Genomic DNA, 23527 nt, shown 5'->3' with positions numbered 1-23527 from the left:
TTGAGATCAGTCGAGGTCGGAGGCCACTCTCCCTCTTCGACAAGAGGCTGACGGGTTGACCAAACGCCTGCAGGCTGTTCGGTTCGAACACGCTACACGTCACCTCGTCCAGGAAGCGTGAGAACTTGAGTTTAGCGCCGATCTTCTGCTCCAGTTGCGTCCAGCGCGGGGGCCTCGTGCTACAAGCTCTCGGCTGACCCTCGGTACAGCCCCTCCCCTGATGCACGCCGGCCTCGTCCGTCCCCTCGTCATGGAGTCCTCCACCCCCGCGTCGGAGTGTTCTATCGAGGGACCGGGCGGCTCCTCGCTCGTCCCTCCCTCCAGCCCCTCCGGTGAGGCGGGCCTGGAAAGCCTGCTGACTCTGCCTCTGGACGGAGCTGTGCGGGAGGCCGGCGGTCCCGGAGCTCCAGCTGTCCACGCTGTCCGAGCCCTCGCTGCCCATAACGCTGGGCCCTAGACTGATACTGCTGCTGCAGGCACTCTGGCTGGGGCTGGGAGGGAGCCCGTGAGACAGGGACCCCATAAGCTCCTCCAGCCAAACCTGGTCGCCACTGAAGACGGGAAGACAGCGGGCTGAGGGCAGGGCCCAGGCCCTGGGGAGCGGCTGGGCCAGGCCGGCCTCATCTCCCTGGTGGACAAGGCTGCTGGTTGAGTAGCTGCTAGTTCCATCCATGGGTGTGAGTGTGAAGCATCCCTCTCTCTGGCGCAACTCCCTTTAATTGTCAATGCAACACACGCATCAATTGATCCACGCTCCGGTGGGTTGCACCAATTACACAGGGTTCCACCCCAATTCCATCCCATTAGGTCAGGAGGGCCCAGACACTGTCTAGTACATTCCCATCTAGGCCAAACACAAGGCACCCTCCATTGCCAGGATGCCCTCGCTCACACCCCCGCCAACACCCCACATGCCAAGCCGCACAACGACACAACACGACAAAATATTTTATTCAAGGGCTGCTTGTGCTAAGGTCCTTTGTTTGGTGCATCTGACCAAATTGTCACAGAGGACTGAATGGCTGCCTACGACCTGCCACACTGTGTCTCCCTGTGAAAAAAATGCCAAGACTGCGTGTATTCCAGAGCTGAATAAGACCACACACGCCTGAGGTTCTCAGACTGAAAATTTTGCAGAAGTTTCAAGTTGGAGTCTAATGAGAGCCACAGAGAACTCATTAATATATTCTGAGTGCGAGTACCTTTGGTGGTCGGGTTAGGACTCACACCAAGGGTGCTGTTCTCAATTAGACAATCTATTGATAGTTGAGCAATGATCTTTTTGAGCTCTTTCCAGGTCACTGACTCGAGCAGAGAATTGATCCTAGATAGCAGCTGACAGGAGAGGAAATAATGGGATGTGTTGCAGAACAGAGACACACACACAGACTAATGGACAGGGTTGCTAAGTAACGGATTACATGTAATGAGATTACAGGGATCTGATCGCAACTACTGGCGTCTGCAATTGCAGGTGCACTTACTGCAGTAACCGATACCATTACATACTGAAATGGATGAAAATTAAAGAAGGGAGGTGGATGATACATTATTTTAATTGCTTTCTGGCTGCAGAACACTCAGAAGGATGTTTACTATGCCGTACAGTGCCAGTAGAATCCACAGGTTACTATAAACTAGAGTTTCTGATGTGTGCTTTCCATTAGAAACTAGTTATCATGGACGCATTCCATTGTAGAAGGGACATCGCCAGGGTTGCTAGGCAATATGTGCAAAGTACACAGACACTAGTGAGTTCCATAAAAAATGCATTATTATAGGATGCTCAGTGTGTTTGCAAAACCATGATGCAACGACCCAGTTCCTGACAGTTTGAAGTCTAAACATAGAGCAAGGCTAAATTTAAACAATGTCTCTTATAACAATCTGAATGCACTATCTTGACATCATCTCTAGCTGCTATATTATTATAAAGGACGCTTTTGAAAGGGGGCTATGATTCCCTTCGGTGGGATTATTATTTTTTGATAACAATTAAAAACCACAATTGTCACATATGGCGATGCCACAGTATAATCACAGGCAATTCTAATCTCCCCTTATTTTTGCTTCCTACAATACCAGCAGAGCTCTCATCATAAAGAGTACGGTTATAAGGGCATCACTGTAATATCCATTGATATTCAACAACTTTACACAACGCTATTGACAGCCCCGCTGCCACTCTTTGCAGGGCAGAGGGGGGGGGGGGGAGTTCACAAGTGGTTAGTGTGGCTTGCAAACAGGATCCTTTGTAAGCGATGACTGTTATTAGTAGTGTAGGCCCTTTTTTCGTATTCAGTAGATTTGACTTCACATGGGAGACAACAAAATCCGCCCTGTCTGTAATATTGGGTTACAGTGGGTTTGGGTGATATGAGCTGTATGATGCCGGAATCCATCCTGAGGGAGATCCTTCTTCCTGTAAGGCTCACAGTTGAGCTTGTAAAACCTATTTTTTCGTGGGAAATGAGGCTAGAACCATGAGCAACGGCGGCCGACGCAATCACGAACCAGACTGCTCTGGTCTCCTGGGTTGTCATTAGACGATGTAAGGTGTCGATACGGTAGAATGGCGCTGCTGCGCGTGCACCTGCTAAACCCCTTCAGGACGCCACCAGATGTGGACGTTACCTTACAGCTCCAATATACCCCCAACCCCCACACCCCACCCGCCATGACTTTCCCTCTTAAGTAACACATTCACCCCATTTCTTGTTATCACCCCCTGCATATTTCGTATCAACAACTTTCTTGGGCATTGCCATTTTCAGATATTCCCACCTCTTTCTCCTTCTCCTTCTCCAGTCATGATGAATGTCTTTAATAATCTCTATCTTCATCTCTGGAGAAGAAGAGATAGATGGGAGAAAGCGCTGGCCGTGCTGAGACCATCCGGAGGTAATGGTGCTGAATGGATTTCTGCAGCCCAGCGAAGAGGTGTGGGTAATTGGCAGGGTTTGTTCAGTGTTTGAGTGCTAGGTTTCTTTTCTGCCCTGGGTCCGTGGCTGACTGTGTTGAGGCCCCTAGTGGACAGAAGGTCGGAGCTGACCAGCCCCCTCTCTTTCTATGATTTCTGTGGACAAAAAAAAATACTTTCAGGTGATCCGATCCGATGTGAGCCATTGAACAACGTGATTGGTTCAATACCGCTCCAAAGGCCCCCTGCAAAACAAATGACGGTTAGCCAATTCCCTCATAATTTATCTATTGCTGTCCGAGGATGAAAAAAGACGCTAACGTCGGACTTAACAAAAACACTATATTTCTCTCCCGCCTCAGCACTCCCACAAAATATTATGTTAGGAAGATTAAGTGACGGTGACTAAGTGCTGGGGGATTTAACCCCCTTCGAACATCACCCCCACCCCCGCCCCCCAACACACACACACACACACACACACACACACACACACACACACACACACACACACACACACACACACACACACACACACACACACACTCACACACACATTATGGAGATCAATCAAAAATCTTTACGAGAAGCAATTTTTCACCCCTCTCAGGATGTTTAGGATGTCCTGTCAAGTTGTATCACTGAGTGAAGACATGGACGCTGTTCCATCCGAGATGGCACCAGCCTGTGCTTCCCTTTATAATGTTGTGTTTGGGTCTGCTTGGAGAACGCCGGCAAATTGCAGTAATATGCACATTATCTGCACGGGTTTGAGATCTCTACTGCGGCCATCAATTACTGTGGGCAGATTGTGTGTGTTTGTGTGTGTGTGTGTGTGTGTGTGTGTGTGTGTGTGTGTGTGTGTGTGTGTGTGTGTGTGTGTGTGTGTGTGTGTGTGTGTGTGTGTGTGTGTGTGTGTGTTTGTGTACCACCCTGGCAGACTTTAATACATCTCGTTCATAATCAATAGTTACAGACCAGATGGCCTTCTTACCCGGAATCACTATGTCAAATTAGGACCCGGGTAAAGTGAAGACTTTACGATTCCAATCAGGCAGAGTTGGGTCTCCAGGGAATTCCTTGGCGCACGCGCACAAGCAAACGCACATACACAGGAAGGATTAGCCTATATACCGTGTATGTTAACGACATCTCCTTCCTGAGGCTGTGTACCCTACATAAGGAAAAAGTTCAGACCAATTAATCATGGACGACTGCAGATAAACAGCTTACCGAGACCATATAGGTTACTCCCAGAAACCCAGTGCCAGGCAGTATAGGCTCACTTAACCATGATTTAGACAAAATGTATAATATTTACATGTTATGACAAATTTAACGTAAAACATTGAGGTTTAAGACTCACTGCGTAACATTTTAACTACTTCAACTACATTGAATATATAATGCCACACAGACATTCACATAGTTGAAGTTATTTATTTTGACAAGGCTTCCAGAGAATGTACACAACATAAATAATTCATACCAATGTGTCTTCCAGCGACAAAATAATGCATATATTAAGATGTAGCCTATCTCATGTCGGTCAGAGGAAATATGCTCCAAAGATGTATGCATGCCTTCATGTTATATTTATGGAATTAACATTTTACATTCTGTACATTGCAATTTAATTACAACCTAAATGATAAAGAATGCTTATTTCATATAAAAGTACGGCTACTGCATATTAGGGAGGTCAGTGCAAGAATAAAAACAATGTTAGTCCAAATAAATAACATCCATCTACATGTTTATGTCAAGAGATATAGAGCAAATTGCTTGTCAAAAAGATGAATACGCAAGCGTAGATGGGTTCCTACCCTGGCATCGTTTCTCACGGACAACACAGTTACCCATGTTTATTTATAGTAACTCTGGGATGAGCAGCATGCCACTACCTGTGCACCTAATCCACCGTTATTAATGATATTAGAAACAAACCTACACACTTCTTGAGGTGTCAGCAGCACTGAGTAGCCATGGCAACAGTCAGTCGGCCCGAGCTCACAGGATGAACGCTGACACTCGGCTGCCTGACTGAACGCTGCCGCCTCGCGTGTCTAATTCACAAGTGCCCTCCTGCGACTAGTTTCAGCATGTGCACATGCACCACAGAACACAGAAAACAAGAGCACCAACCCCAATCATCCCACTAGAAGTTAAGAGAAAGGACATGGTCTGTCAAAATTGTAAACGTTACTGCAGACTTTTTACGCGGAGAAGCTATTTTGAGCAAAACTCGTTTAGGTCGCCATAATAAATAGACCTATGGCTGTTTCGTGGCGCCATCTCCTGGACTGAAAAGCTAAGTGAAGCATAGAGTGGATGGAGGATAGGAGGATAGGAGGGAAGAATGAAGAACTGCAGTCAATCAAGTTTTCTCCAAACCTTTATTGACCGTAAACGTGATGCACAGCGAAAACCTTTGAAAGTTTAAAAAGTGAAACATTTATTTTAAAAGGTTAAAGATTTAAAAGGTAAAACAAATTGCCATGATCATATACAAAATAGGTAAGGTAAGAACTGGTAGAACTAATGATATCAGTGTTGCAGGCATACATAATCTGCCTAAGGGCAGAAAACACGCACAGAAGTGCCTTCCAATTGCAATCTTAGTGTGTAACTTGAAAAATGGAGTGATAGCTGGTAATGGCTTCAATATTCTTTCTATATATTACTATTCGCAATGACTGACTATTAAAACATACTTGTATTGAGAACAAAACAGTTAAAATAGGAATACAGAACACTCTACGAGTACAGTAAATGTCAATATGATGTATAGAAAATATGTGTGCATTATTTTTGCATCATAACAGTAACATTCCAAATGCAGCATTAATCCTTAACGTAAATAAATGTTCTACCCGTGATAAAAGTTCCCTTTGAAAAATAGAGCACAAACACAAACACACACACACACACACACACACACACACACACACACACACAAAGATATATAAACCCTGCAACAAAATGTATGTAAACAAGCAATAAGGAAAAGAACATACAGCTCGATTTAGTTAGTTCTGTGCGTTAAAGAATGTTATAAAACAAGTTTCAACAAGTGTTAAACTTGTGTTGTCTGCGAGGCGTGTGCGTGTATACTGTCCCGGACTGGAACAGTATCAGACTGTTAAATGTAAAATAATGAATGTCGTACATTTAATTGAAAAGACAAAATGTAAGAAAGAAAGCCGTGGCAGTGCTAAGAAAGTGCAGTGAGCCCGCCCCCTTGCCCTCACACCCCTACTCTTTAGCGGGCACCTCAATGAGCTTGCCCTTATTGTACTTCTGTCCGATCCCGTAGGGCACGTGGGCCGAGATGGTGCCCATCTCCTTGGCCCCCTCGATGTGGAACATCTGGTCGTCGAAGTAGATATGTGGCTTGATCTTCTGCAGCAAGGGCCCTTTGGGGGCCCCGGCCAGGAAGAGAGCCTCGTCGATCTCCAGCCCCCAGGACCTCAGGGTCTTCAGCACGCGGGCCCCAGAGCTGGCGGCACTGCGGGCCGTCACCAGGTATGTGCGGATGGGACAGTTCAGACGCTCGTTCTTGGCGTAGAACTTTCTCTGCAGCTTGCCAAGGGCCTCCAGGAAACACTTCAGTGGCCCCTGGAAGACAAACAAGTTAAACACTGCAAACATATAAACAGACAGATAGAGAGACAGAGACAGAGAGGGAGAGATAGAAGGGAAAACAAATACAATTACTCATTTCAGTAATCCAAGAATCCTTCTTAAAAGAATATCTTTCACTACAGAGTTTGTTTCATCATGTGCAACATGAAGAAACATGGTTTATTATTCCACAAAGGAAGAGCTTTGTGCAGTGCCTCCTGGCATTTGAAGTGGTATGTATAAGCACACATCTAAAACAAGTCAGTAATTGGTCATCCTATGATGGACCAATTACAAAAACAACTATCGAAATGATTTGGATTAAATTTCTGTTCAAACATAAAACCACATGATACTAATCTAGACACTGACAGATTCACATTTCCTTTCACAATACATCCAAGAAAGTATCTTGTTGTATGAAAAAAGTGTTTGAAATACCTGTGCGAGAGGCGTGTTCTCAAACTTCTTCTCATGCTCGAAGAAGACGTCCAAACCGCCCTTTTTCACGATGATCTCCGACTCGTCCGAGAACAGGACCGCATCGCCGTCGAAGGCCACCCTCAGCTGGGTGTCGCTGAGCTCGTTCTGGGACGCCTGGGTGAACATCGTGGCGGCGGCGATGCCTGGGAGAAGGGCGAGGAGAGGGCTCTCAATGCTCAACATGCCACCCCTCTTCACTGTGTGGGGCGTTCCTGAGCATAGGGGGCTGCCGTGCATCACCCTGATGGCTGCTGCACACGGCGAACGGGAGAGGACCCCACACCCACCATGTCAAAGCCGTTTGCACGCATTGATAATAGCTATATAAATCGAATGAATTAGTATAATTATTATCATCATCGTCCGCTTTATCGGCAAGACTCCGCCGCACGCCAGACGTATGTTGCTGCTTTGGCTCCCTTACTGTTTTGCAATCTGCCGTTGGTTTCAGCATGTGCAATCACAAGGTTTGTCACGTCGCAGGGCTCATTTGCTTGTTTGTTCGCAGTGTCCTGCACAGACAGGTTCAACCATGTGCACACCCAGTGTCACCTACCCTCTTGAATGGCTTCCGTGACTTTCTCAGCGTCCTTGGAGAGGTAGATATTTGTCATGTAGGCCTTCAGGTAACCAATGGGACTCTGGCCTCCAGTCATGCAGAACCTCTCGATGTGCAATCCTGACACAAACAGATGTTCTGAACAATGCTTTCGGAACTAGGCTATGCAAATATTATACGCCACACATTTGAATGAGGAAGCATTGCAATATAATGCTTTTCGAACAGGTAAAGCAACTGTTAAACAGTTTGTTTTTAATTGTGGTTTTCATTGTTTGTAACTATTACTTAATTCTAACTGTCCACTTGTTTAATCATTTTATTTGATTTATTGCTTATTTCTTTATTTTTCTTCACTTAAATAAAAATATTTTCAATTCAATTCAACCTCACTTCGTATCATTAATAGTGGTTGGGAAATCAATAGAATAAATACATTATGATAAATGTGTAGCAAGTAAAGCATTACATTCTTTGGTATAACCAGAACTTACTCTGCACCATTTCTTTTTACCTACGACTACTTAGTAAGATGTGTTCAATACTACCATTACTTTATACCATGGTGATTAATGCTGTTTATGAGGCGGACTCCAACTTGAGCGTGGTTGTTGGTCATCAGCACAACGTCGAAGAGCTCTTCGCTGTCGGGGTAAAGCTCCCTCAACCGTGAGTTCACGTTCATAACCGCCTGAGATGAAACATGCAGACATTCAGGAAATCCAACAGGGATCGGCTTTTCATGTCGACTTCCCAGTTTGCGCAACACATCTTTACTTTGCCACTTAAACATGCAATCAGAAACATACTATATTAACAGTCATAAACAATCAAGCATCACTTTGTTTAATCTAAATAAAGTTAATTTCGTTTATTCTATCATAGTCGTTAATTCTGCGAGAAGGAATAGCTTTCTATAGTTCAGAATGAGCGCAAAGCAGGATTACCTTGACGAAGGGGAAGGCAGCGCCCGGTGCGAGGGGATCGCTCTCGTGCTCTATCTGATGGGCCACGTACTTTTCGATCCCCTCTTCCTCATAGAGCTTTCTCTCAGAAACCATGTCGAATAATGTGCGGGAGGAGACGGCTATAGTCACAGCATGTTTGGGTTTGGGCTGTGTGGGCATTGAAGAGAGGCAGATTTCCATGTAAATGAAAAGTAAACAGTATTGATTTCTCTCACTGCATTTTCACTGAAATACTTACAGGTCTCGGTGTTTTTGATTTTAAGTTGTCAAAGCAGGCTTTAGCGGCCTTCCAGTCCGTTTCATCCTCTTCCTCCATCCCCAGTCCGCATTTCGTTAGATCCATAGGATTTGGTCGTATTTGGCACATTCTTGTTATTACCTCTGTAACAACCACAGTTGCAAAAGTTTGAAGAAACTTACCGGAAATGTCTTTGTGGGCGTGTTTTCTTAGGCCTGATTATTTTCTTGCATAGCGTACGCATGGCCCGCCCTACCCCGCCTCTGATTGGCTAAGTGATTGCGGGCAAATAAAATAGAATTTCTTCTAAATGCAGTCCGAATTGACAATATCCTATATGTAGCCAAGATAGGGGTGAAAATAAACGTTTTGTCACGTTCATCCGCCCCGGCCTTAACCTTACCAAAGTATATGTGATTTCAAAATGTCACATGTTCATTCCTATTTGTGTTTACTTTTACTGTATTTTATTTATTATCTTTTTTATCTTATTATTATCTCATACTTTTAATGCTAAGTTTATGCTTTGCTCATAAGTAACATTTGTGAGAAAAATGTGTTGTTGACATGTTGAGGCGGGAAAGGAGAGAAGGAGAAGAAATAGGGAATCTTTTTTTGAGAGGAGTGAGAAATTAATTACTTCCCAAAGGGATGTTTTATCCAACTTACGAACCTGGGCCTTGTGGCCATTTGTTAAACTACTACTACTACTGATAGTAATCAGTAGTAATACTGAGGACCGACCTGGAGAGTGAGGCTAGGAGCTGCTACTGGCCAGCCGTCTGACTCTGCTGTAGCAGACTCCATCCTCATGGAGTCTGAGGATGGGCTTCATTTCACATGGGCTTCAGGATGTACTGTATATACTGGTGAAATGAACTGACCTATCCCACCTAACTCAATTTGTATTGTTTTATCTGCACATTATGTGTAGCAGAGTCCATTACTACACACCACGTGGCTGCCACAGTCCACCGATGTGACTTTTCTAGGCTCCTCCAAAATAAAGGACTCAGGGTGGTGGTGTTAAATCCGGTTTGTTGCAAAGGATGATAATGAACATGGCAAGGGTGCTCCACTGCCATCGAGGAATTCTCCTGAGAGTGTGTGGAGATGGTTGGTTGAACCTGTACACACTGATTACTCATCAATCTACAACAGGTGTGCAGCCTCACCCAGCCCAAGGATCCAATCAGACTGCCAACTGCCTGCTTAAACCAGCCATCATCCACACACACTCCGACAGTGTTATATGTACATTTATTAAATTCAAGGGATGCATGCAGTATTCTCTTGTATTTGTAGCCTGTCATCGCCAGACCAATCCGCAAATGCGGATTAATCTGGAACCTCTCAGTTCATTTTTTACGATTTGCAAGGGGCGCAGACGAGAAGGCCTCTTGACACAATTGGATAGACCAGAACCAATTAAGAGCAACACAACCTGGGACCTTTATGTCCATGCCTGGGACAGCGGCAGCCACCTTGCTTGTTTATTAAATGCCTCCATGGCGCTCCCATAGGGTGCTCCAATGTTAAGTCATCGTATATAATCCGCCCCCTTTTAGATAAACGGGTGTTTTGTGCCAAACCTGTATATATATATTTATATATATATATATATACAGCTTTATTAAAGAAATCATTATAAATTGTAACAAAGTAGGGTTACAAGCTGGGGTTTCAGATCAAAGCACATTACTAGTTTACTTATCAATCCTATTCAAACATGGAGACAGAGTGGAGATCTGGTAAGGAGTGATGGGCAGCAGAAGGCAGATGGCCTGCTGTCTGTCCTCTGTCACCGTGACCCAGGGGAAGGAGGAGCAGAAGAGACGCTGGGTCTCCTGGATCACCATGGTGATCTTCTCTGCGCTCCCAGATGGGAGGGAGCCAAGGCTGACCTGGAGAGCACAATACCAATAATAACGTTACCTGTTCAAGGTCTTTGAGAGGGCGATATATCGACAACGGAATGCATGATAAAACAGCTGCTATAAACGCAGAGGGCCGGTAAACACATGCTGGTGCATGTTTAACAGCGTACGTTTATTTATACAAATTATGAATTTCCTATTTTCATAAAAGCAAGCATATAGGGCCAGGCCTACGTGTCCACCAAGTATGACGTAAAACAAATAATAACCGGACACTAGATGGCGTTCTTCGTTTAAGTCATAGACGTTCGATGTTTGCTCTGTTGAAAAGTATAATCATAAGGATACATTAAATAGTCCATTGCGAACCAAGTTGATTTCTTATTGTTTTTGCCTGATATTTTTACGATTTTTGTTGTTGATGCAAAAAGCTTATGTTTAGGGTTAGGGTTATAGTCTACACAAGAAGGGGACATACCAAAAGGTTAAACAGTCACAAGTGATGTTGGTTTTTTGTCAAATTTAGCAGAAAAATGAATATCTCAATATTCATAATGAATATTCATTTTTTTTTAAATATATAATTAATTTGTTGTATATTTTCTATAGGCTACACATTTCAAGTATACAATACGATTTTGTCAAAGAGCCAGGAAAATAAACTGTCCATTTTGTATGGGGACACACACGCACACACACACACACACGCACACGCACGCACGCACACTCGCACGCACGCACACACACACACACACACACACACACACACACACACACACACACACACACACACACACACACACACACACACACACACACACACACACACACACACACACACACAAGCAACGTTTCCGAGACCAGTTATTTTTATCTCCATCCCTTCCAATGGCACACGAATGACCTCTCTCTATCACCCCCGCGCGTTGGTAGAGTCCAGATCAGAACATCATGGCGATTGATGGTAAGTACATCGTCACAGGTGTTCTGCGGGACTTGTGTAACTTGCTTGGGACAGTGTTAATGCTTTGTATTTCACATACCTTGTTTAGCGAACGCTGTTTTAGATGAGGTGAAATACGGTGAATCTCGAGGCTCTCGGAGCATGCTTATAGCGCACGATGCTAAAGTAGGACCGTCCTGATACTGGAATGTTATGGTAGCCTTTACGGCATGCGCGCGGCTCGGGCGCGGGAAGCGGTGCTGAATCGGACAGCGACCGACGAAGCGATATAGTGCTATGCGTTGATGGCAGGCGTCATGGAACCGCATGCACCATTGCATTTTATCTTCCCCTAAACACAATAGGGTATCCTATGTTGGCAGCCGAGCTAATACGAGATTCAGGGGAATTTCAGCTCTTGAGGGTTTAAAGATTTTCTTGTAGGCTACCATTCCACGTCGTCTTAACGCACACAGGGACCTTCTGGTACATGCTTTGCAGTATCCTAACATGTTTTATTTTGATCGTTCCGAGAGAAGATATTAGTCTACACATAGGTGTATCACGTGCATCCTCACGTTGTTTGTTGTTACACCGTCAGAGACTCCGTCATAGCTGTTGACATATACCGGAAACAATTTCATAAATGGACGTCAGTAGAGCCATATTAACGGGCGCCAGCGTGTTCCAGAACGAATTTAACAGTGACAGACATGTCTATTTGTATCCCTGCTAGCATCCACAGTGTTTCTGAACTCTTCTGAAGTTGTCTGAATGTTCTCTAATGTGAGCTATCTTTTCTCCAAGCAATATCCGAGCTCGAGCAGCCTATGATCCAGAAAGTTTATATTTGTAGTGCTGTAATGATGAATGAGCCATTTACATGTGGCAGACACAAACACACACAAACACACACACACACACACACACACACACACACACACACACACACACACACACACACACACACACACACACACACACACACACACACACACACACACACACACACACACACACACACACAAACTGCTGTCTCATTGCATAACACTATTACAACGTGGTTGTTAAAAAAATTAATCTGATTAACACGCTTGCTCAGTTGCTCCTTTCCAATTAGTTCCACTTCAATTGGAGAGCATGTGTGTTTCCCCCTTAACCTGCAGGCAACCCATATGGTCAGTGAACAAGATTGTCAATTCTGACACACTGACAATGCTATCTGTTTATGTGTGCATGTTTGTGTGTCTCGATGTGTGTGTGAATTCATGTGTGTGTGTGTGTGTGTGTGTGTGTCTGTGTGTGTGTGTGCACATGTGTGGATTCTCCTAGGAGGGGGGAGGAACTGTGGTGTCCATGAGCTCATCTGTGCTAGAAGAGGTAAATGCAGTATGTGTGATTGTGTTTGTGTATTTGTTTGTTTGTTATGTCTTGTCGGTAAGTATGTGTGGACTAGACCCTTTTCACTGCGGTGTTGTATAGGAATAACACAGGTGTCACTCATAACGCTAATTATCGGTGGGCTCCTTTTACGTATCTGGGCAATGGGTAGTGGACTATACTAGTGAAGATGAGTGGAGAGGCCAAAACTGGCGTGTAAACAAAGACAATTCAACCGGGTGGCTGCTGTGTTCCTGGATAAAACTCACTCTAACATTTACATTAGTCTAAAAGTTTCGTCTACTTCTTATCTTGATAGATAAGCTATTATTGCTGCTGAATCCTGTGTGTATGATCGTTAGTCTTAGGCCTACATGGCATGAATCACCTACATGGAGGACAATAATTTGATACTAATTACATAGTAAGTACTGAATGCCTACCTAGAGCTACGCGGCATCTATCTATGACACTACCGTTACCCGTTGGTTATCGTTAAAGGTGTTATAAGCGACACTTGTGTTTGTCCTACCGTGACATCTCTGTGAAAAGGGTCCGTTATGTGTTTGCTCATTTATATGTGTATGGATGTAATTTCCATTTCTGATTCTGCATGCTAGGGGGGGGGGGGGGGGGGGGGACTTTTGCATGCTGGTTGAAAAAAAATCGATGTATCAATAAATAGCCACAAAAAAGTTCCCAAATTCTATGTCCATTCAGAGGACCTGCCACACCCAGTGAAAAATACTATGGAAAAGTGTCCGTCTGCCAGCAGTGCGTGTGAATTATACATGACGTATCAAGTTTTGGTACACTTCACTGGGATGGAGGCTCCTGTGAGGTCATGATTTATGCAAGGGAGGTTAGGGTCGGCTTTGTATCGCGCAAGGCAGAGGTCCCGGTAAGCAACATTCCCAGATTGCATTTGTCTTAAATACCCCCAAAGCCAAGAAGCTTTAAGACCAGCCCATGCTAAGCTTCAGGACTAACGTACACTAATTATACCTATTTTAAGATTCATGCACATTATGATATCACATGATGTTCTACAACCATGATCTGAACAGAAATTCTATCCTTTATCTGAATTATGAAGGCATGCAGGTATTTGGTTTTCTTTTTCAGGAGGAATTGCACTAAGAGGAAGATCTGAAATGTACGCTCTGGTATTTCATTAGCGTTTTTCAAAAGAATAAGAGAAATGTTAAGAGTACAACAGGACAGAAATATTTCTCTGGAGGCAGTGTGAAGTCCCACGTTCAGGATGAAAACTGAAGTTTGTCATCTAGTTGTAGACGGAGCCAGGTTGGGTTTCCAGGCACCACGCTGAGTCACAAGTTGTGCGTTGGTTTCGCACTCCGCACTGAAGAAAAAAAACATGCAAAAGAAAAAAACACATCTGCTGGTTCTTGTCATGATGTCCTGAAATTATGGATGAACACGAAACACAGTTTCCATGGGTACCTCCTACACGCATATTCACACACACACATACACACACACACACACACACACACACACACACACACACACACACAAATAAGCACAAACGCAGAAAAACATATACTCGCTTTAACTCATGTGGGTGCTTCCTGTCCACTGTTCACGTACAAAAAGGACCAGCAAGCGGGATAGAAAGGAGAAGAGTGCAGAGTGAGACGGGAGTCTCGAAATAACCACCAACATGACATGCTTTGCTTTTGTTTGTGACAAGATTTATACAAGGCTTTGTATGTCCTTTAATATGCATAGTGCATTTTTATAGCCCTTTATCACAATTACAGTGTGATGTGGATGATGATGATGATGATGATGATGATGCTGTTGATGCTGAAGAGGTGGATGATGATAATGATTACAGAGCTTAATCATAGACTATTCCCCCCCCTCCCCTCCTACATGGAGTGGTGCCGGCTGCGTCAATAGCTCTGGGAGCTGTCTGTACCTGCCCCCACCTGCTGCTGGTTGACAGGCACGGGAGAGAGATCACCTTACCTCTGACGCCTGAATTATTCAGCCGTGTTGACATGCCCAGAGCGAGGCCCTGTATGAACCGTCATTCACAGTGATCTGATGGGAGGTGGGTGGATATGGTGTGGGCGGTTATGGGGGTTGTGTTGGTGTGTGTGTGTGTGTGTAGTTTGAGGGAGGTGAGAGGGCGAGTGACAAAGCCGTCCGTTATCAGTTTGGACAGAAGTCTGTGACTGCACTGTTACAAGAGCTACGGGGAATAGTTTCGGATCACTCTGGTCGTCTATTCTGTTCACCGGAGATGGTGGGGTGTCCTGTGCCAATATGTGATGGCTTCGGTTCATGTGGATTGACTACATAGGAACTTGTTCAGCTTTCTGATTCGTTGACCAATAACCGAGCAGGGGAGAAAGGTAGGTTTTAAATCGGGCACACTGTCCCCTTGCCTCCCTCCGTTGTTCCCTTTGGTCCTGCACTGCTGGTGCTCCGAAAGCTTCAGCTTTGCACCAGACGCTGCCTGCTGCCAAGCCTAGAGCGTCTCCGTGGGATGTCGCGCCGAGAACAGGCTGTCCAGCCAAAATATGTGTTTGGTTTACCGCCTCTACCCGTGTGGCTGTTCTAGAGAGACAATCAGTTTGATGTTTGATAATATCTGATATAGGTTGGCAGGTTGCCTGAGCTGCCCTTTGTGATGCATAAAGTGTAGAACCAATGCGTGCGTGAGTGTGTTTACTTTCTTTATTCTGTCTAACATTTCAGCATTGATAACAGCCTCGGTTGAGCTCCAGTTAAAATAGCACACAAGCTACTCTGGGGCCACATAGTCACATGAAGTTTGGCCTACATAGACTTCAGGAGATTGTTCCCATTTCCTCTTTGAAGTGGAAAAAACCCACTGGATTGTCTCATGATTGCGTAAGGAGCCAACTTTGCTCCCGCAAGTCTAATTTGTGAGACGTTCTTTATACAAATGGGATTACCGCTAGTCAAATAAAGTGCACCGGCCATGCATTATGTAGAATTATGGATGGTATGCAAGTAGGTCAAAGTGTTGAGGAGAGCAAACTTGAGCGCTGCATTTGGACCCCTTGATAGTGGTTTTAATATCGTGCTTGGAAATGAGGAGTGTATTTAGTTTATTTTCCAGTTTATTAATTTTGTAGTGTAATAACGGAGCTCCTATTTCCGAGAGATCGCTTTGGGTTGTCAAAGAAATTAGCAGCGCTATCAATTGTATAATATTCCCTCTTCTCTTCTAATTTTATTCTGTGCTGACGTGTGTCCGTCCACATTATCTCGAACCTATCTCTCTCCCCCTCTCCCTCTCTCTCTCTCTCTTTCTTTCTTTCTCTGCTCCTCCTCAGTTTCTCCCGAGGTGCTTGGCGCGTTGTCCTCCCTCGTGGCCTTTGCGGTGCTGATGCTGATCTTTTTCGTCTACCTCAGCAACAAGCTGTCAGCGCAGAGTGCCTCCAGCCTCCCTGTTCTGGACAGCCCCACAGGGGACCAACAAGGTGCCCGCACACACTCCTCTCCACTCCACTGGTGGTGGCACTGAGGGCCACGCCCACTCAGAAACAGGGAGGGGCCTACGCTCGACTAAGTGGGACCTTATGATTTCAGGATGACTATTGTTTCCTTTTTATTTGATTTGTGCGTGCAATTGAAATACACTCTAAAGCAATCGCATTATTTACGGTAAATCACTAAAATGTTTCAAATGTGTTTTTAATAAGTTTACGTTTTGCATGAACCTATAAGCTTTTTATGTTTTAATTTCAAACATGCACACAGCGACGTAAGGCATGGCGATGCCACGCGGTGACGCCGACCTGCCCGTCGGGCACCTGTGATGCTCGACTAGCGTGTGCTATAGCCCGTTGTCGGGCGACAACCACGACGACCACAAAGGCAAGGCCGGGGGGCGGGCGGGGATCTTCACCATGGCCTTCTTCAAGAGCTTCCAGCAGAACCTGCCCACCGTCAACATCACCTCCCTGCTGGACTCGGTGAGCAGCCGCGTGGACGACCTGGCCACCGCCGTCAGCGACGCCACCTACAACGTCAGCGACCAGCTGACGGAGCAGGTCAGCACCATCATCGGCAAGGTGCAGGACGAGGAGGAGGACGGCGAGGACGGGGGCGGAGGCGAGGCGGGGACCCGCAAGGCGCGGGCCAACGCCGACCGCGGGAGCTCCTGGGGCGCCCAGCAGGCGGACGCCGGCGCCTCCTCTTCCGCCGGCGGCGGAGGGGACGAGAACGTCGGGAGCAACAGCCAGCTGGAGTGGGAGTGGCGCGACGGGTGCTGGCGGGTGAAGCGCACGGAGGAGGAGATAGCGGAGGAGGAGAAGAAGAAGGCGGAGCAGCAGGCGTTGCAGGAGGAGAAGGAGAAGAGGCGGAAGGAACGGAGGGCGAAGCAGCAGGAGAAGGAGGCGGAGTCCCAGTCCATGCAGGGCGCGGTCCAGGGGGAGGAGGTGGACGGAGAGTCCCTGGAAGAACCCCACAGGTCCCCCCGCAAGGCCGGGGAGGATGGACACAAAACAGACAAGTCTAGCCAGGAGACCCCTGAGACGGCCCGACAGGCAAGGGAGGGCGAGGAGGAGGGAGAGGAGGAGGAACCAGACAAGACTAATCAAGGACAGGTCGGGGAGGAGGGGGAGGATGAGGGGGAGGAGGAGGAGCAGCCAACGAAGAAGAAAAAGTCTCTGAGGAAGAAGGCCAAGGAGAGCTCGGAGAAGCCCAAGAAGAAAGAGAAAGAGGAGAAAGAGAAGAAAAAAGAGAAGAAAATCAAGAAGAAGAAGAAGAAGGCGGGGAAAGGTTAGGCCGTGTGCTGCCTGCCTTCCTCTGACCGGTTTCTCCGGGCCGCTCTTTCCTCTTTTTCCCTTCTTTCAGTCCTCCTTATACCGCATTCATGACAGTTCCTGACAGCTTGTCATATATATCACCTCAGCGTTAATAATGTATCTCACATGGAATTTATCGGGTATCATTTCATGGCTCGGTTTTCTTTAGGGCTGACGTCATTGCACACGTGAACACGGTGGGGAGGGGAACTTCGGAATATGCATACGTTATCGGAAGGAGTTCGTTCTTTGTTTAGTTTCAAACACCTCATGGAATCTGTAACGCTATCTTTGTTTTGTGTTGCTTGTAACGCATTATTTATGCACAGCAGTAATGAATGCAAAGCTAACTTTCTCGTTGGCATCAAGGTTTTGGTGTCGAGTGAACAGCTTGAAACCAATCTTCTTTCAAATGTAGCTCAGTCGCAGATGTTTCAAAAGAAGCTCGGATTTCTGCATACTTTTGCCTTCCGAGCCCTGATCTTCACACCACTTGACTGAATACTGTCCCTTTGACCGAGCTGTTCAAGCAGCAACAAGTGTTGTTGTACCTTTTCCCTTCACCTGCCTCTTCCCTTTCTGCTCACCTCTCTGGATATGCTAACGGGCATATCGGATCTGAAACACACAATGCTCACCTCCATGTCTGTCCAGCAGGGGGCGTGTCAGACAGCGAGGAGGACCGGGATCCCGAGGCCCAGATCCCACAGAAGCCGGTGTCGGCCTGGGACAACAAACCCAAACAGTCGGCCGACCAGGAGGGTTACAGCAGCGAGGCCTCGAGTGGTCACGGTGAGAGCAACACCCTCCATCACTAGTGGACCGCCGTATCACGGGGTATCAAGGGGGCTGTTGGCAAGGCTGTGCATGGAAATAGAAATAAAAGAAACTATTAAAAAATGAAGTGATTCAGTATTCTAGGGAATGGAGCGTCTTGAAAGAAGCTAGTGTCACTAATCAGTCTTTCGATTTATAATAGAAAGACTGATGGCAGGCGAGCTCAATTCATCGTGAGCGGGGCATTTGAGTCTCTTTGGCTTCATATTCGGTTGGATCAATGATGTTGCTGGAGGCGGGTAATTGGCATCGTCTTTTTCCAATGGTTCTTGGAAAAGGTGTTTGGTGGATTGTTAATTCAACGTTGTGCAGACAAGACACCATAGAAACACAGAATGTACAATCCCATTGTGAAATCAGACTTTCAGTTCGTCTGGTTTCCTCCTAGGCTCTGCTACCTCCTAGTAGGACCCCCTCGATCCGAGACTACAGTGTAGCTCATGGTAGCCTATATCCTGTGACCTCATATCACCATCATCCCCCCCACTGTCTCTGTGCTCCCATACCCAACCGCAACGCAGCCAACCGCATCCAGAGGATCAAGCGCGAGTCTCCGCTCAACGAGCTCCAGCCGCCGCCGTACCAGAACACGCCGGAGCGCCTCTCCCACTCGGGCTCACGCACACGCTCGGGGCGTGGCGGTCGGACGGGTGGCGGGGGGAGGGGCTCGTCCCCGGAGCGCTGCTCCAGCGAGGCCAGCGTGGACCAGGACACGGAGAGCTACCTCAACAAGGGCTATGACGAGGACTTGCCCAGCGACAGCACCGCCGTGCTGGGCCCCGAGGTGAGGTCAAGACCACTCACCACCCCCCCCCCCCCCCCCCCCCCCCCCCATGTCAAGGCGATGAGCCGTGTTGAGTCATGGTGAAACGATCCACTGCTGTGGTCACATTTCACCACAGGGCTCAATGTTGTGTAACATTAAGTGGTGGTCCCTCTCCCTCTCTCTCTCTTCATCTTTCTGTGTGCTGCTTTCTCGACCTCTTCCCGTCTCTTTCTCTCTCTCTTTTACTCTACTCCATCGCTTTGAAACCTACCCCCCCCCCCTCCTCCCTCCCTGGGTCTCCATCCATCTATCTCTCCCTCTCCCCCTCTCACTCCCTCCCCACGTCCCTCTCTCTCTTCCCTTCCCCTCCTCTTTCACTCTCTCAATCTCTCTCTCTCTCTCTCTCCCTCTTTCCCTCCCTCCCTCTCTCTCCCCACCTCCCTCCCCCCTCTCCCCACCTCCCCCTCCCTCCCTCTCCCTTCCTCTCTCCCACTCTCTCCTCCTCCTCCCCCTCTCTCCCCCCCCTCCCTCTCCCTCCCTCTCCGTGCCACTCTCTCTTCCTCCTCTCCCTCCCCCGCCCCCCGACCCCCTCCTCCAGGACGGCTCCGGGCCCCGGCTCCCCGCCCTCTACGAGCCCGAGCCGCTGGCCAAGTACGGCACGCTGGACGTGGCCTTCGAGTACGACGCGGGCCAGCAGTGGCTGGCCGTCACCGTCACGGCCGCCACCGACATCCCGCCGCCGCGGCAGGCGGGCAACGTGGCGTGGCAGGTGCACCTGGTGCTGCTGCCCACCAAGAAGCAGCGGGCCAAGACGGGCGTGCAGCGGGGGCCCTGCCCCGTGTTCACCGAGACCTTCAAGTTCAGCCGGCTGACGGCCGAGGCGCTGGTGGACCACGCCGTGCGCTTCCGCCTCTACAGCGTGCAGCGCATGAAGAAGGAGCGCGTGCTCGGCGAGAAGGTGTTCTACCTGACCAAGCTCAACCTGCAGGGCAAGATGGCGCTGCCCGTCACGCTGGAGCCCGGCTCCGAACTCACGGTACGGAGGAAAGGAGAAATAAACAGAAAAAAGATTCTGTTAAGTCGACGGGCGTGGTGAACATCCTAACATTATCTAAAATGGAGTGCAGATAATGTGTCCTATTTTCATATTGAGTCCTATTTTTCTTTAAGGTGTGTATTTTTGCTTGGCTTTAGCTTCCGCCTTCCTTTGTATAATATCCCAGGCTTCACACTGCGGTGGTTATTTTGAACCTTGAGTCGTTCTTCCCGAGGTGTGATGAACGACTGTGCTAAATCTGTCTCCGTCCTCCTGCGTGGACCCCAGGGTACCGCACTAACCAACACCAGACGCTCGCTCCTTTGGTCTCTTCTCTCTGTTCCTCCGTCACTGCAGGGCTGCGGCTCTCTGGTGAGCGTTTCGCGCTCCGCCGGTGCGCTGTCCTACCGCTCCACGGGGGAGTCCTGCGCCCCCGAGATCCTGCTGGGGCTGATCTACAACGCGTCCACGGGCCGCCTGTCGGCCGAGGTCATCCAGGGCAGCCATTTTAAGACCGCCGTCTCCGACAAGCCCACAGGTGAGTGAGCGCCAGGAAGGTTTACCGGGGTCGTGGAAAAGCTGTTTCTGGTCAATCCCCCCCCCGCCACCCCCCCGCCCCACACCCCCCAGCGGCTTTGACACAGGCAGCCTTCCATGACCTGCCCGTACACTTTGGACACCTTTATACATTCTTTGAAGGAATGCTGCTAGGCGGGTGCTAATGGGACCAAAGTGCAAAGAGATGAAAGTGAAGAAAAGTACTTTTACTGGTCGTACTAACAAGAAAAACTCAGAAGAGGGCAAAAGGCAAAGTCATAAAAAGAACTCTGGAAAAGGCATGTAACAAACATTACTGTGTAGAGGCTGACGGGTAAAAAACTCAAGGAGCCAACAAGAAAGACTCCAAAATCCACTTAAAGAAGCATAACTTAAATGAAGGTATTCAATACAAACGTTCACGTGGAGACAACCAAGACCAACACGCAGCAGGACAAGACAGAACAAGACACAGCCGTTATAGATATAGAAATGATGAGGAGAGCGATAACCCTGCTGAAGGCAGAACAAGTGCAACACATTCTTTACATATAGGACTTTGTGTGTTGTGTGTGTGTGTGGCTGTAGTACCCCTAAATGTCCCCATATTTACGCTCCATGGTGGGTCCCGTTCCCTTCTAACTTTCCACCCCTTCTCTGTGATCCTCCCTGTTCTTTACACTGTGTGTGCTGTGTGTGCTGTGTGTGCTGTGGGTCCCAGACGGCCTGTTTTGTTGTATAAAGCACGTCGTAGGAGGGCAGCTCTATGTCATGAGAGGTGAGTGTGAACCTGCCTCTTTGTTCTGTTTCTGTTCCCACTGTCTTTGAACAGTTCTATCTATCTCTCACACCCTCTGTCCACTTCTTCCTTTCATCAGATTCTGTCCAAATGCGTTTGTCTGTATTGTTAATGAGGCGATACAATCTGATCATGTTTGTATTGGTTTCTACACACGCTATAAAATGTTAACTCTAGCAGGTATATATTTACCCAGGTCAACTCACAAATTATGCCCCTTTAGGGCCAAGTAAAGAGAACATTTACTGTATAAATGATCATAAACATTCATACGAACCTATCATGATCTGTCTGCACAAGTCCCATCCCCATGTGTACAAGCTCCCACAGTACCTAAACCTCCCCACTAGAGGTCAGCCTCTCATCGTACTCTCTCCCCCTGCTCCTTCCCTCTCCCCCTGCATCACCACCACCACCACCACGCCGCAGACACCTACGTCAAGCTGGTCATGCTGGACTCCAAGGGCAAGGAGATGTCCAAGTGCAAGACTGGGGTGTGCCGCGGCCAGCCCAACCCCACCTACAAGGAGAGCTTCGTGTTCCAGGTGGCCCTGTTCCAGCTGTCGGAGGTGTCGCTGGTGGTGTCGGTGTTCTGCCGGCGCAGCAGCCTGCGGCCGCGGGAGCAGCTGGGCTGGGTGTCCCTGGGCCTCAACAGCACCGGGGAGGAGCAGCAGGCCCACTGGAGCCAGATGAAGGAGGCCGAGGGCCAGCAGGTCTGCCACTGGCACGTCCTCACCGACACATAGTGGGGGGGGGGGGTCATGGGTGGAGCTGGAAGTACCTTTGAGTCCGCAGGGATGGACGTGTGTTGTTGTGAGTGTGAGGGGGGGGTTGTGGGTGGTGGTGGTGATGGAGGTTAAGTTAGGTCGGTGGCGGTGCTGGGTTAGGTTTGTGTGCAAGGTCCGGACATGTCTGTCCGGGTTTACTGGAGGCTGCTTTAGACGAACTGTCGATGTGGACTCAGCGGGCCGCGCTGGGAGTGACAGGTGGGCTTTCTGGATGGACGTGGTAAAGCCTCAGCCCGGGGGCTTCTCGCCGACGTGGAATGACATCCACCTGGGCGAACCGACGGGAGGCATAGACCTCGATCCACTCATCGAAAGGACAGAACCAAAATGCAACTGTTTTAGTGCGTGGGTGTGCGTGTGCGTGTGTGTGTGTGTTTTCCAATGACCTTGAAATTGCATGTACCTGTTTACAGAACCTTTATTAAGCGACTTACAGCTGAATCACAGTCAAACGTTTTGGTTTGTTGGTTTTTTCCGTACGTATCATGGACCAAAGAGCTGGATCTGGGACTCCTCCCCATTTCTACCAGGCTTTTTCGTGGACTCGGGCTGATACCAGCATACCACACATTTCTCTATTAACCACAGCCGCCGACCAGCCGTCAATGCTTTTAAAGACTGTTCTGAAACGTGGCCTGTGATACGCTGCAGCTTCTATTGCTTTACAAGTTGTGCTTTATGATACAATGTGTTTACATGCAGCCTGGAGAGTATCCGATCCAATAGGCTTTTTTGTTTTGTACCACTCTGCTTCTCTTTTTAGATTTTTTACCAGTGAAATGATCAGTCAACAGGTTGGAAATGGTTTCAGGGTTGTGTTTGCAAGATACGTGTGACACTTTTTTTTTTGCCATTCTTTTTGTTTTTAAAACTATGCATCCAACATCACTTTAATCACAAGGGTGGGGTGGTTTTGTCTTCTTCCTGCCAACAAAGGTATAGGAAACTAGTCTGCATGCCA

General features: G+C 47.6%; 3 protein-coding genes and 1 long non-coding RNA gene across 7 annotated transcripts; 2 read left to right on the top strand and 2 right to left on the bottom strand.

The window, feature by feature from the left end:
- Positions 1-5297: 5297 nt before the first annotated feature.
- On the bottom strand, positions 5298-8999 carry LOC115533947 (cytosolic 5'-nucleotidase 1A). 2 transcript variants are annotated; one of them, XR_003974268.1, is made up of 7 exons: positions 8793-8999; positions 8534-8701; positions 8148-8277; positions 7584-7706; positions 6986-7170; positions 5998-6538; positions 5298-5837 (listed from the first exon to the last, which is right to left on the bottom strand). XR_003974268.1 is itself a non-coding variant. In XM_030344466.1 (6 exons), exons 1-6 carry the CDS (start codon positions 8919-8921, stop codon positions 6176-6178), a joined length of 1098 nt encoding a protein of 365 aa, XP_030200326.1. In that variant the 5' UTR covers positions 8922-8999; the 3' UTR covers positions 5298-6175. The 2 variants fall into 2 exon arrangements, 1 of the variants encoding a protein (XP_030200326.1); XM_030344466.1 differs by having other exon boundaries at positions 5298-6538.
- A 1241-nt stretch (positions 9000-10240) lies between these two features.
- On the bottom strand, positions 10241-12175 carry LOC115533951 (uncharacterized). The gene is made up of 2 exons (XR_003974270.1): positions 11713-12175; positions 10241-10696 (listed from the first exon to the last, which is right to left on the bottom strand). It is a non-coding gene; the product is annotated as an uncharacterized LOC115533951 (long non-coding RNA).
- On the top strand, positions 11480-22610 carry syt14b (synaptotagmin XIVb). Of its 3 annotated transcripts, none has more exons than XM_030344463.1 (9): positions 11482-11633; positions 12945-12992; positions 16328-16474; positions 18461-18595; positions 19162-19424; positions 20005-20442; positions 20800-20980; positions 21701-21757; positions 22208-22610. In XM_030344463.1, the coding sequence occupies exons 1-9, from the start codon at positions 11621-11623 to the stop codon at positions 22522-22524; spliced, it is 1599 nt and encodes a 532-aa protein (XP_030200323.1). In that variant the 5' UTR covers positions 11482-11620; the 3' UTR covers positions 22525-22610. The 3 variants fall into 3 exon arrangements, with proteins under 3 accessions (XP_030200324.1, XP_030200323.1, XP_030200322.1); XM_030344462.1 differs by having other exon boundaries at positions 18458-18595; XM_030344464.1 differs by lacking the exon at positions 21701-21757 and having other exon boundaries at positions 11480-11633; positions 18458-18595.
- Positions 16486-17923, top strand: LOC115533948 (cilia- and flagella-associated protein 251-like). The gene has a single exon (XM_030344468.1). It carries the CDS (start codon positions 16904-16906, stop codon positions 17780-17782), a length of 879 nt encoding a protein of 292 aa, XP_030200328.1. The 5' UTR covers positions 16486-16903; the 3' UTR covers positions 17783-17923.
- Positions 22611-23527: the final 917 nt, after the last annotated feature.

This window comes from Gadus morhua, chromosome 21 (genome assembly GCF_902167405.1).
Source record: "Gadus morhua chromosome 21, gadMor3.0, whole genome shotgun sequence".
NCBI lineage: Eukaryota > Metazoa > Chordata > Actinopteri > Gadiformes > Gadidae > Gadus > Gadus morhua.
Note: the sequence above shows the minus strand (reverse complement) of the source record. Positions and strands in the feature narration are given on the sequence as shown.